General features: G+C 35.5%; 2 protein-coding genes across 6 annotated transcripts; one reads left to right on the forward strand and one right to left on the reverse strand.

Annotated features, from left to right (window-relative positions):
• The first annotated feature begins 801 nt into the window (after positions 1-801).
• Positions 802-6,426, forward strand: LOC128159901 (peroxiredoxin-like 2A). Of its 2 annotated transcripts, none has more exons than XM_052823122.1 (6): positions 802-941; positions 3,865-4,044; positions 4,297-4,371; positions 4,469-4,603; positions 5,066-5,201; positions 5,620-6,426. In XM_052823122.1, the coding sequence occupies exons 2-6, from the start codon at positions 3,880-3,882 to the stop codon at positions 5,754-5,756; spliced, it is 648 nt and encodes a 215-aa protein (XP_052679082.1). In that variant the 5' UTR covers positions 802-941; positions 3,865-3,879; the 3' UTR covers positions 5,757-6,426. The 2 variants fall into 2 exon arrangements, with proteins under 2 accessions (XP_052679082.1, XP_052679083.1); XM_052823123.1 differs by having other exon boundaries at positions 853-941; positions 3,868-4,044.
• On the reverse strand, positions 6,225-12,194 carry LOC128159899 (uncharacterized). 4 transcript variants are annotated; one of them, XM_052823119.1, is made up of 2 exons: positions 12,043-12,194; positions 6,225-8,290 (listed from the first exon to the last, which is right to left on the reverse strand). In XM_052823119.1, the coding sequence occupies exon 2, from the start codon at positions 8,202-8,204 to the stop codon at positions 6,504-6,506; it is 1,701 nt and encodes a 566-aa protein (XP_052679079.1). In that variant the 5' UTR covers positions 8,205-8,290; positions 12,043-12,194; the 3' UTR covers positions 6,225-6,503. The 4 variants fall into 4 exon arrangements, with proteins under 4 accessions (XP_052679079.1, XP_052679081.1, XP_052679078.1 ...); XM_052823121.1 differs by lacking the exon at positions 12,043-12,194 and adding an exon at positions 11,912-11,989; XM_052823118.1 differs by lacking the exon at positions 12,043-12,194 and adding an exon at positions 11,137-11,366.
• Positions 12,195-13,145: the final 951 nt, after the last annotated feature.

The raw sequence follows: 13,145 nt of genomic DNA on the forward strand, positions 1-13,145 counted from the left end.
TCTTGAAGACAAATGGTTTGTAAAATCGTAGGAATATTCATAGGAATAACAGTGTTTGTACAAGGTTATACATCCTTGATATACACGTATACCAATAATACTTTCTGCATGTATAACTAATTTCCTGTGTATTATTAAAAAAAAGGGCATTCAAAACTAAAATTATACTCATCTTCAACATTTTAGTGACAAAATTACATACATATAATTATACTATGCATGTAGTTTATATTCTCTAGACGTTTCGGTATATCCTTCCTTCTCAATCATTAACAAGTGTGCACTTAAGGTCAGACGACACGTTCCTCAATTTAATATAAATTTTTCCAGGAATTTGTTAATGGGTTACAACTACTTTGACACGCTTTCTTGCAAAAAATTACGGTACCGAAATTACCAGCCATTTCCGCAGATTACTAGATTATGCAAATTCCTATAGTCTTCTTGAAAATACACTTGAATAGCTGATATGAAAATAAATAAATATACAGCACAGCGAAATTCACTACATTGAAACTCTGGAGCAGGAGTTTAAACTCACAACCTCTAGAACCTAAACGATTCTGGCAGCGATATATTTTATTGGATCTCTTTATTACGAGGAGATATAAAAAGATGCTCGAGGAACGTGTCGTCTGACCTTAATTAAGTCTATATATTCTGTGATTTAAAATTGAATTTACTTGGTTGATGTAAAATTCAAAATCATACGAGTTCATTTTTGAATTTAAAAAGCATATAATTTTCTCGGTCAATAAAAACGACAGTCACGTCTACATGTTCACGCAATCGCATAATGATTGAGTCAACCCGATAATAGCAAGAAGAAGAAAAATGGCAGGTACTGGCCGCCATAATTGACTAATCGCGAATCCACATGCAAACATGACCTCCTAGCTGATCTCCTTATTCAGGACGATGGTACGTCCACGGGATGTAAGGTGAGGCTTGGTTTGATAACTGCTCTTAATTGTGTATTCATGAATTTAAAAGTGACATGGTGGGGGGTGGGGGGTGGGGGAATGAAATAACGTATTTCATAAAAGGTTTTGAAATTGCATTCATTTTTGGAATGAACATCTTTTATAACGATCATGTTTTTAGCGGATGGATCCAACATACAATGGTGGCGTGTAGGCTTGATCAAATTCCAATTTTTAAAAAAAAATGCAGTCCATATGATAAGTTGTAACTATGATTAGCATAATATTAACCCCCCACCCCCCATTCTTTAACATGCACTCATGTAGGCAAATTTAAATCCCCCAAAAATTAACAAATAATACCATGCACACTTTATTGATCCAGAAGTGTATTTGGGGTGGGGGGGGGGGGGTATTTTCTTTGTGCTGCTATATTTATACATGATATCAGTGCTAGATCCCACCACGTCGAGATAAGTTAAACATAATATTAGCTGAAGTTATTAACTTACGTAAGCAATAGCTGAAGTTATGTAATTACCACTTACTAGTATACAAATCTATTGTAACGTGAAACATACATAGAGAATTGCTAAATATAAATTGACCATTTTATCTTAGATACGGTCAATAATATTTACATATGATATTCATAAATGCTGTTGCTGTTCGTATTTTATGAAATCAATAAAAATGGTTCCTAAAATCAATATTTGACAAAGTGCTTGCGGCGTTTCATGTCGCATGTGCATGTATGAAAGCAACCGATTTTGATCTAAATTTCAATTAAGGTAAATTAACTTCATGATATTTATATAAGTCACCGCTGGGATAAAGGGGAAAATTGCGTTTGAATTACATCTCAAACAAAATTGCTTTGAATCGAAAAGGTGAAAATGATCATGGGCTTGAAATGCCCCATTGTGTGTGCTTGTGGACCATAGCACTACACTGTAAAACATGACTGATTTTTTATTATTCATTTGATATATAAACGTGACTTATGTCGAAAACCTGTAATTGTTTACACAATGTACATTTGAAATTGAGGTGTGAAAATCATGTTGCCTAAACAGAAAATAACATAAAATGGCTTGTTCTTCTTCTTAAGAGTGTTTTCTTCTAGAGGACAGGTAAAATACGAACGTTGATTTGCCTTGATAAGTACGAATATATTCCTACGTTGTCGTAAGTATGCACTCAAGTTTAAAAAATCATCATATAAACGTTTGCGATAAATTGGCGGTGGAGTTACTTATAATCGTGCACGTTAGTGCGTATGCCTGAGGGGGAACTATGCAACTATGTTACATTTTTTCATGCTTGTTGAAGAAGACATGCGTTTTAAATTCTAAAACTATTAAATAATTCAATGTCAGAACAAAAAAAATTCGTTTGGTAAATTGAGAGAAAAGGGCTGACAAAATTGCTTCAAATGATCGTAAAAGAAATACGAGACGAATGTTCGTTCTTAATAATTAAGCTGAGTCCTACAATTTTATCACCCCAAAGGTATTTAACTTTCTTCTCCAGTTGGGGAAATATGATAAAAATATACATGTGAAACTTTCTGACAAATTTGTGTTATCAAACCTGGTGTGCATAATACGTTTAAAAGGTTTTTAAAGCGCTTTGTTTTAGAAGGTACAAATTCAAACAATTTTTAATGTTGGTTAGATCAATAGTTGATAACTCTTAATTAATTAAACAGTGCGACGTATCTTATTAAAAAGACAGACTGGAAAAAATGTTCCGATCGGGTTTGGTATTTTTGCACCACTCATAAATGTATAAACTTTCAGAAAATTGCGAATTTCTCCATTAAGTTAATTTTATTTTTTTCATTAAAATTGAGTATTATTTATGATCCATAAATATATACATCGCAACATGTTACCGGGTTCTGCCTTCTATACTATTACGCACGCAGTAGTATTCACTATAAACAAAACATGCAATCCTCGCGAAGATTCTCCTGGACAGGTTTATTGATCTAAATGTCTTTTCTAATTCTCCCAGGCAATACATGTTCAAAGTTATTAAAATCACCAGAATTATTATTTTGTAAGCATCGGTTCATGTTAAAATGAACTGAAATTGGTAAACCATTTATGAATTATCTAGAAAGTGATGATGGGTTCCGTTTAGAGAGTCCTTTTTACCTCGTATTCCATGATGACCGCAGTCATGGTAGTCGGGCGAAAATCTTTAAGTTTTCAGCACGTGTCAATTACTGTCAATCAAAATCCACGTGGTACAAAAAAGGATATCAGATAAACCCGGTTTGTACGACCCTATACTTTCTGGAAGATCATAATTACATTAATTAGTTACGTGAAAGGGATTTTTATGTACTTCAACTGTCACAATCAACATAATTTCTTATTTCCTAATGACACAATGGGTAAAACCCACACTGTTTTCAGCTGTACTGTCTCTTTAAATCTATAATAAACGAAAGACATGCATATCTTCCGTTCAAAATTTTCTTTTTCACAGTTACTTTTAGAGGAAAATATTGTTATAACATAGGACTTGTAAATAAATATTCGATAATCATTCCTTTTGATCACAGTCATGCATTCATAGACCCTTTCACGATAACTGCGGCACTGCTCTCTTGCAGGGCAAATTGATATACTTTGCCGAAGTTTTAGTAGGTAGAGAATTAAATGACGGAATTGAAACAATTGACGTTTCGTCTTATACCACGAAACCATGTCATTTTGACCTGCAAAAGAGCATTACCGCAGTTACTGTGAAAGGGTTTATGACGAAGTATGCTGAACTACGGACTCTCAGAATTTTTGAGTCGGAAGTTTAAACTTTTATGCACCAATCGTTAAAAATTGTATTAGGTGATACAAATAATTGGTCGGTTTGATCAATATGTGAAGAAACTAAACTATCTATTTATATTTTTTTAACCATATATATACAGCAGTGACTGAGAATCATGGGAGTTTCGCAGGTGCTGCTGGGATTCGCCGGTCTGACGGCGGGAATCGCAGTGATTGGCAACCTCCCGGTCACGTGGTTTATGTCAGCGGAAAAAGCAACGTTAAAGTACCTGGAGAAAAGCCGTCTTCAGACGATTGAAACTAACCCAAGGACATTTAATGTGAGAAGAGAGAGAGAGAGAGAGAGAGAGAGAGAGAGAGAGAGAGAGAGAGAGAGAGAGAGAGAGAGAGAGAGAGAATGAATTTTTGCCTATATGCTAGACTAAGTATATCGTTCATTGAAGGTTTGAAAGATTTTGTTAAAAATGATAAATTCAAAATAATTTTTTAAAAATAGAGGAGGGGAGAGAGAACTGTGTTTTTGCCTTATTTTTTTAATTTATTTTATACTCTGCTTTCTGCATCGTTTGCAGGCCAAAGAATTGTGGAAGGACAACGGCGCGGTCATAATGGCCGTGCGGAGGCCCGGATGATCCATGTGCAGAGAGGTCTGTTTCTTCTATTTTCTTTCATATCAAAACACACAATTATAGTATTACAATGAATAATAATTTTAACAATTATTTAAACATTCTACACAACCAGGAGGCCATTAACCTCTCCTCTCTGAAGCCTCGTTTTGATGCTCATGGAGTTACCTTACACGCGGTTGTCAAGGAGACTCTGGGTGTCGAGGACTTCCGGCCCTATTTCAAGGGCGATGTCTTTCTAGATCCTGAGGTGAATACAATATTCATTCAGATTTTGACTCACGTCTTTTTCATATTATCGGTGTTGGTCTTCAGGCCTGATGAAATTTCTACTTTTTTTTTTTAGAATTTTTTGCATACTTTCATGCAATTAACTTTCAATGGAAAATTGTCCATGTATTGTAAGACGGAAGATTACAACCATTTTAACAAGAGCTTGGAATTTTGGTGGCTGTGTCAAACAGCAATGTTACGTAGCCCTGTCTATTTCATTGTTGGCCACCCAGCCATGGCTCTTTGAAATCTACTTGACAAGATTTTTCTGGTTTTTGAGCTAAGACTACACAGTCGGTGTAAATTTCGCTAAAAACCAGCGTCATTTTGGACCTTTTTGACGTTTGAAATAAATTATTACATTCTTCTGAAAGCCCAAAACCTTGTTAAAATGGTGCTATACTGATATAAAACTATTGATTCCTTATTTTTTAATCAGAAAGTGTTCTACGGTCCTAAAGAGAGATGGTTTCCAGTCCTCGGAGTGCTTAGGTTCAACTTCATCCGCCATGTTTATGCATTATCCAAGAAAAACATCCCGGGAAATCTGAAGGGGGAGGGACTACTACTTGGGGGTAAGGCATGCACTGTTAGACAGGGTCGGGTAGTATGGGGTAAGGTTTTGTTAAAATTTTGGAAGCGTTTGGAAAAGAGCGTCACTTCTGGACAACATATTTGGAAAGAATGTTGAGTCGAAAAGAGAGGGAATGTAGTGCCATTGATTATCTTTGCTCGCATTGCATTAATTATACTTAGTCAATTGGATTTGTTGTATAAATACTTGTATTATCACATAAACGTAAATATAAATTCATCTTTGAACAAAAAGATTGATACTAAGCTACTCAGTGTGTGGTTGGATGGTGGCAAGCCTAGGGGGGGGGGTACCTTTCCTTTATTTATATTTGTTTACCTAAGTACGGTGTGTGAATGGTGTAAACAATGCTACAAAACATGTACCTCTTAGTATTACCTATTTTACCTGTTTTCTAGGTGTATTTGTAATTGGGCCGGGACAGAGCGGTATTTACTACCAGCACCATGAGATGGAGTTCGGTGACCATGCCAACCTGACGGAAGTCCTAGAAGCTGTGCAAAGGATCGAAAAGGACGCGTCTAAAAGACAATAAGGATCAGGATATTTGCTCTTCCGGTGCATTTTAGTGCAGCTATTAAAAAAACATTACAAGTAACAATGTTTTGGATAATAGAAGAGTTTTCGTTGTGCTTTGATGTGTTCATTCATTTTTAGATCGTTCTGTTCTTAATTAATTTGTAACCCATCCATGATAATAATAATGTTTAGAAATTATGACATTTTTCAGCTAATATTTTGTCATGACATAAGTCATTTATGAATAACTGGATGATATATTGCATTTGAATTTACTTGTCCTTAGTAGGAACAAATCTCCTCTAAGATAAAACAAACGAGTGTACATATATGTATATATATATATGTCACTCTTTTGTTGAAAAAAAAAATATTTAATATGTTATTAGACAGAGTTGTCTCTCGTATCCTAGGGACAGGGTACCTGAAATGAAGACAATTCCTAATAAAAGCACGTTGCTAGCCTCGAAATTCTCTTTTTTAAAAATGACTTATGATGTTTGACCTTGAAATTCACTAACCGAGGTCGAACAGATGGCGACATTTATAAGAGTTTTCGGGACCAAGACGTCGTGCTATTATTAGACCATGCCTAATCGGTTACAGTCAATTCTGTTTCAAATTTATGCAAACTGTAAAAATTATAACATAATGAAATTAAAATTGAAATAAAATATACAAAACCCTGTTTTTATTATTAATGTGGACTGCGATGATCATGAGGTAATGTCCTCGTATACATCTATTGGTAACAGGTTTCGTATTAATCATATTCATATTTCTGATTTAATATATGTTGTCCAATTTGGGCAAACTTATTGTATCCCTGTTTAAGCGCTGTTTCGTTGGCATATTCCGGAGGATCGGGGTGAGTGAAATGAATGGCGTAGGCGTCTTTTCTCCAATCAAAATGCTGGTCTCGTTCAAAGTCGTGGTAATCGTTCCTGAAAGTCGGATGACACTTCAGCTGGAAGCACATGACTTGTAGATGGCGCTCCACATGCACGTATTGTGGGTATTTCTCGTAGGTTTTATACGGTAGCTCTAAAGCGTTGTGATAAAAATCGTCTGAGCGGTAATTGACGAGACTGTCTTGCCAGTACTTGACAAAATGAGAATGAGGCTTAGACATGAAAACGCCGAGATTTATGACGTCAGGATATCCATTACGTGTCATGTGATCAAAATTAAAAATGGCGTCGTAGCCTTTATCGATGAGATCATCAATAGGCTTTAGCCACAGAACATCCCAGTCCATGTAAATTCCTCCGTATTTAAGGAGAACGTCTGCTCTTATGATGTCACTTTTATGCTGAGTGTAAAGAACCCTATGCCCAAAGATGGTTCCTGGGACTTCTCGATAGAGGTTGTGCACGCGGGGGTCCTTTTTAAATTTATCAAAATACTTTCCGTACAGAAGGTTATCACCGTGAATGAACACTTTCTCTGGTTTGAGTATTGTCATCACACTTCTGAGGCTCAGGTACATCATAAAGTCCATCTCTTTTTTTCGGTACCACACTAAATGAACGATTTTGGGAATTTTGCCTGGAAGTTTCGGAGTGTCTTTCACAATGTCAGGATTCCCATATATCAAGCGACGCGCCCTAGCGGCCACTGATGTATTAGAGTGCATGATATCCACAGGATGAATTCCGGATATCTCGCAACAACAAACATCATCCGGAACATTTCGGACTTTTCCTTTCGGAACGATCTCGCAAAGATCCGTGCTGTTAAAGCTGTTCAAAGACAAGTCTTGATCTTTCTTGAGTTTTACCAGCTGTCGAAGTTTTTCCTCTTTTTCCACAGCAAATATAAAGCTGATTTCGTCCGCATGCTCATTCAGTCCTAGTTTGAAATTTAGCCGCCGATACGATGATATGGACTTCATCAGTAGGAGATTCTCGGAGAAGTATATACCCCCTCTGTCGTGCAGAACGGCTATTCCAAACCACACCCCACAACCATTTTCTTCTCCGTCCCAGCTCTCTGGGATTTTATGAATGGAGAATCCCGAGATTGTTTTCTGTAGTTCTGTCATCCACATGTCATATTTCTTCTCCGTGTGATTAAACACATGTGCAGTGTGAAACTCAATGGAGTCCGGTCTCATTAATTTCCAGGCACTAAGAATGGACAAGTAGTTTTCAAAGGAAATGGTTTCCTGGTTGCACCATACGTAATGTATTGTGTTTGGTACGGGGCTATCCCTGAGGTCTTCGTAGGACAAAGTATCGTAGCCCTGAAACGGGTCGTTGTATTTTTCGGCTGCCGGTAGGTGGCGTTCATTGTTGGCGCTTTCCGCTTTGTTCCCTGTTTTGGAAAACTTGAACAAGATTTTTCGCATATCATGCTCGGAATTGTTCAGTATTTTAACGTCAAACAATGATGAGTAGAAGAACAGAATGAAGACACCGACTCCTATCAGAATTAACACACTTTTTCGTAGTTTCAATCTCATTTTATCAGAAGTCCGCCAATGCGCATGCGGATAGATAATAATGTATATCGAAGCCAATCCATCTCATCAAATACGAAAACTCCGTTCTGAAATTAAAAAAAAAATGTTTAAAGAAATGAATTTTCTAAAATAAAGAATAAGTTCAATTATTTTCAAAGAAAAAACATCAATGCTTACATGTAAAATACCCAATACGTAGACTTCTGTTACATGTAGACAGTGTTATAGTGAATATTGTAAAAACACAAAACACGTTCACGTGATGTGAGATTAACCAAATATATGGTTCTAATTATTAAAAGCTCGTTAATGCCTTTAAAAAAACTACATGTCAGTATTTAATTTAAGTGTTTTATTTTTATTATCCCAGACCTGTAACTATAACAAATATTTTACCCTACTCTTATCTTAATGGCAGCTGCCAGGGGTGGGGCCCTGACTACGCTCCAACCTAATACAGCCAGTATCAATAGAAATAAACATTCAACTATTATAACATGAAAGTGCCCATTTTATTTGGACAAAGTGCACTGTAACTACATGTATACATCTATACACAACTCAGAACTAGCATTACCTTTCGGCGATTTCCCGTTGAATTATGAAAAAATTCCGAATTATATAGAGTATGTGTTTCCTTATCGAGTTTTTTCCCTATTAAATCATCAGGAAAAATACATTTCTCGGGGAAAGGGGAAATTAAAGTTCCAAGGTGTGGGTCCTGAGGACTAATTAAGATATCATGACCTCCCTAAATCACAAGAGATGATTTATATAGACATCAGTTATGTAGCAAATTACATCAATAATTAATTCGCCACAAAACGGCGAGATAATAAATACACCCTGCTATCTCCATGGTAGTATTGGACACAGTTCATCAAGAAACAAAGAAGCAGATGTTACATTAGATTTTTTTGGTCTTGTGATGGAATATTTCATTAAGAGATCGATCGAGGTAAAATACGAAAAAAAAAATGAAACCTTTTGTGTTTTCATCCAGTTAGTTTGACAATTGATTGATTAGATGGAGGGATGGGCGCGGGGTTATGGTCCGAATTCACCATAACCATAAAAATGTGGATCGTATGCATTGCATCTTGAATGTCATTTCAAAAAGTATGTAACGCTTGATGTTGAAAACAGCTAAAATTACCAAGGGTTCCCTTATCTAGCTTCTTTGATTGATTGGTTAGTTGATTGATTGATTGAATAATTAATTGGTCATCGATCTGACGTTATCTGGCCTTGTAAACATTTGTTGATTCATTCCTTTTACCTATGACAAAAAATTTGCCCACATATTTGTTTATGAAACTAGTTATTACACGGGTGCGCGTGAATCTGCATGTTTTGGGTCTCTTTCTTAACAGTGTACATGTAGTTTCATTTTCAATGCACAATAATCATTTGCAACAGAAATATGAAATCAAATATATAATACACAGGTGCTTGTGGACTGGACCGTGCACTACCCCCCCCCCTTTTTAATAATTTTTTTTTTCAAAATTTTTTTTTAATTTCTTTTATTAATTATCATTAACAACCCCTTATATATGTCTCTAGCCGAAAAATAAAAGAAATATCACGACTTGGTAGCATTTTATAATCACATTCGTTTCCCCTATATATATAAAGAGAGAAACGAATGTGATTATAAAATGCTACCAAGTCGTGATATTTCTTTTATTTTTCGGCTGGAGACATATATAAGGGGTTGTTAATGATAATTAATGAAAGAAATTAAAAAAAATATATAAAAAGGGGGGGGGGGGGTAGTGCACGGTCCAGTCCACAAGCACCTGTGATATAATACAGTAGTACATTACAATAAAATATGTAAAAGAAACAAACTACATGTACATGTATCAAATTAGATGTTGTTGTGAATTCAGATAGAGTAAAATATATAAATTATATTATTTTGTATGAGGGGTTCCAAAATTTTAAATTGTGTCCATGGCAACGTACTGAAAAATAAATGTGATCGATATGAAATAACATGAAGGAATGAAAGTACCATAATTGCAGCCTTCTTATATTAGAAAACTTAATTAAAGTCATATCCGTATATCAATATCAGGTCGAGTTAGCTTTCTTTATTTGTACTATGTGTGTGACCCGTTTTATAGGACATGTACAAACAAACCAAGTGCAAATCCCCCCCCCCCCCCTCCCTTTCACAAATATAAGCAAAACATGAATTTTTCTAGATCTCCAAAAAAGAAAAAGAGAAATTCGTGGAAGGGTGGGGAGGGGATGATGAAGAATTTAAGCGACAGTCACAAAACAATTTTTGACGAACTGAATCGATCTTGCAGTGTATACTTCGATCTCTTTGTGAGACATAATACTGTGAACAAGCACATTTTTGACAACAAAATAACGAAATTAATAGAGTTAGACAATGCATGGATGACGACTCTCTCTCTCTCTCTCTCTCTCTCTCTCTCTCTCTCTCTCCAAGTATGTTGCCCTTAACACAAATCTGAATATTAATTTTCATGTGCAAATAATTTCAGTTCTCAAGAATTTTAATTTCTGGGGACAGTATATGTATTCATTTCTCTCTCTCTCTCTCCTCTCTCTCTCTCTCTCTCTCTCTCTCTCTCTCTCTCTCTCTGCACTCTATGTCATAGAAACCAATACACGTCATTTTTCCCCTTTTTAACCCCATATGGTGCTAATCCTGGAATTAACTACCCCGCTCTTTACGAGTATAGTACCAATACGTTTTTAATATTTAATCACCTCTGCATGAAAATAGCCTCAATAAGATACTCTCTCAAAAATACGGTGTGACCTATTTACAAGTCAGGTATTTAAAAGCTTATCATGGCAACGCGACGAATCTAACAGCAAAATTCTTGGGTTTTTTTAAATTTAATAAATAAATTGGTAGAGAATATGATCAATAACATGAATGACCTACCTTGATAGAACGAGTCTGTTTCCTTCGTTCCTTGGCCTTGTGTTTACTAATAATCCAATAGTTTTTGGATCGTGTCGGAATCACCCAGAGATTTAAAAAAAAAACCCTTTCCCTAGTGTAGCATGAATGGTAAGAACAAAAAATCAGCTGTTGCTCAATAGAGAGAAAAGGCCATATTGACAAATCCGCTTATGAGTTAATCTGATTGGGCTTGTAGTGACTAACTGAAGCGTAACGCGGACTATACTGACTTTAATAATAGACCTAACGTCCAGGGGTAATACCAGTATTATGTATAAAATCCGTACGATAGGAAGATATAGTTACAATCTATATTGTTTGCTCGAGGTTTGCAAATATCTCTCTCTCTCTCTCTCTCTCTCTCTCTCTCTCTCTCTCTCTCTCCAGAACATTCAGCAAATCAAGTGCCTCTTGAGAGTTTAAACAGTGGCTTTGGACAATGTTTTTAAGTATGCTTGATATTTCCTCCTTTACAAAACATAAACCACGAATGGGAAAGTGGATAGGACATAAGATACTACAGAAAAATAAAAAATCCACAAACAACAGAATAATTATATTTTGTAAAGGAACAGAATCGATACATCCCCTCCTCCTCTCTGTCTGTCTGTCTCTCTCTCTTCCCCAACTTATATGCACAAAATTGACAACTTATTGAGAAAAAAGAAACCAAAATATTTGCTATGTAAAAATTAAAAAAACAATAACAAAATTACAACATAAGTTGGAAAAAATAACAATAGCATTTACTTACCTTACATGTAGTACGTGTAAATATTTGCAAAGTAAAATGCATAAATACGCAACGAATAGCTTTAATCTTTCTTCATCATGATCATTACTTATTAATAACTAAGACACATGTAATAATGCTAAAGCCCTTACCTTCTTCTTTCAGCAAAGCTGATTTGTGTAGAAAGTTTGAAAATAAAGTCAGGTTCGCCATTTCCACTTGACGTGTAGGTTTCACAAGGAGAACTACTTAGCCCTCTCTTATCTGGTTTCTCGTAACCTTTCCTGTACACAGCCGAGCTCGACTTATTAAACAGGAAATAGCGAATCAACATATGCTCAAGAAATTAAATCTCCAATTATTATATTTATTTCAATAATGATACAAATGCATATTTCTTTTTCTAGCGAATTACATTTCTTTTACGTTATGATAAAGTAATATATGTAACCTATTTTAAGGATAATTTTATTCGTAAACGACTATTCCATCAATTTATTACATGTTATCCAATACACCACACTTATGTAAAAATAGTCTCCCTTTATCCTACCTCCGTTAAAGCTGACAGCATTATTTCTCTTTTATCTCCGTCTATACCACCATATTAGTTGTCCATTGCTATTGTTCTGCTCATTAGGCCGATGCTTCATCGCATCCAGGTATTTCATTCACCCAAACTCGTTACATTTGAAGAAGACTTGTAAAAACGCTTTTTGAAAAAAAAAAATAGCTCAACCACTGCACTGGTAAGGAATATCCAATGAACGACGAAAAAGACAGACTGAAATCCAGGCCCAAAAATTCCAAAAATCATCGATCATTGTAGAGTGTTTTTCACAGTGAACATGCGAAAACCACATACTTTGGCAGATCGAGCAATGACAATGACCTGCATGGATTTTAGAAACGGAGTGATTTTGTAGAAACCGATAAAAACTGTGTTAGGTTGTTGTTTTCTTGGTTTTCCAATCATTTATCTACTTTACTGTATGTAATGCCACCGGGTCTTCAAAAAATGCGAACTTTATGCACTCTGAATGAACGACACACGTGTTCGATGTGCATGCGACATAAGGCAGCACTATCTGTGCAAATTAATACAGAAACCTTGGAAATTCTTTTAAAGAATAAATAATTATAATTTGTGTTTATTGTGGTTTTCTCTATTTAATTTTACAAACATTTTTACTACATTGTGTATTTCATGCATTAGAAGTCCGTGCAACCTGAATGCCTAGATCAGAATGCAATC

The sequence above is a fragment of the Crassostrea angulata genome, chromosome 8 (genome assembly GCF_025612915.1).
Source record: "Crassostrea angulata isolate pt1a10 chromosome 8, ASM2561291v2, whole genome shotgun sequence".
Taxonomy (NCBI): Eukaryota; Metazoa; Mollusca; class Bivalvia; order Ostreida; family Ostreidae; genus Magallana; species Magallana angulata.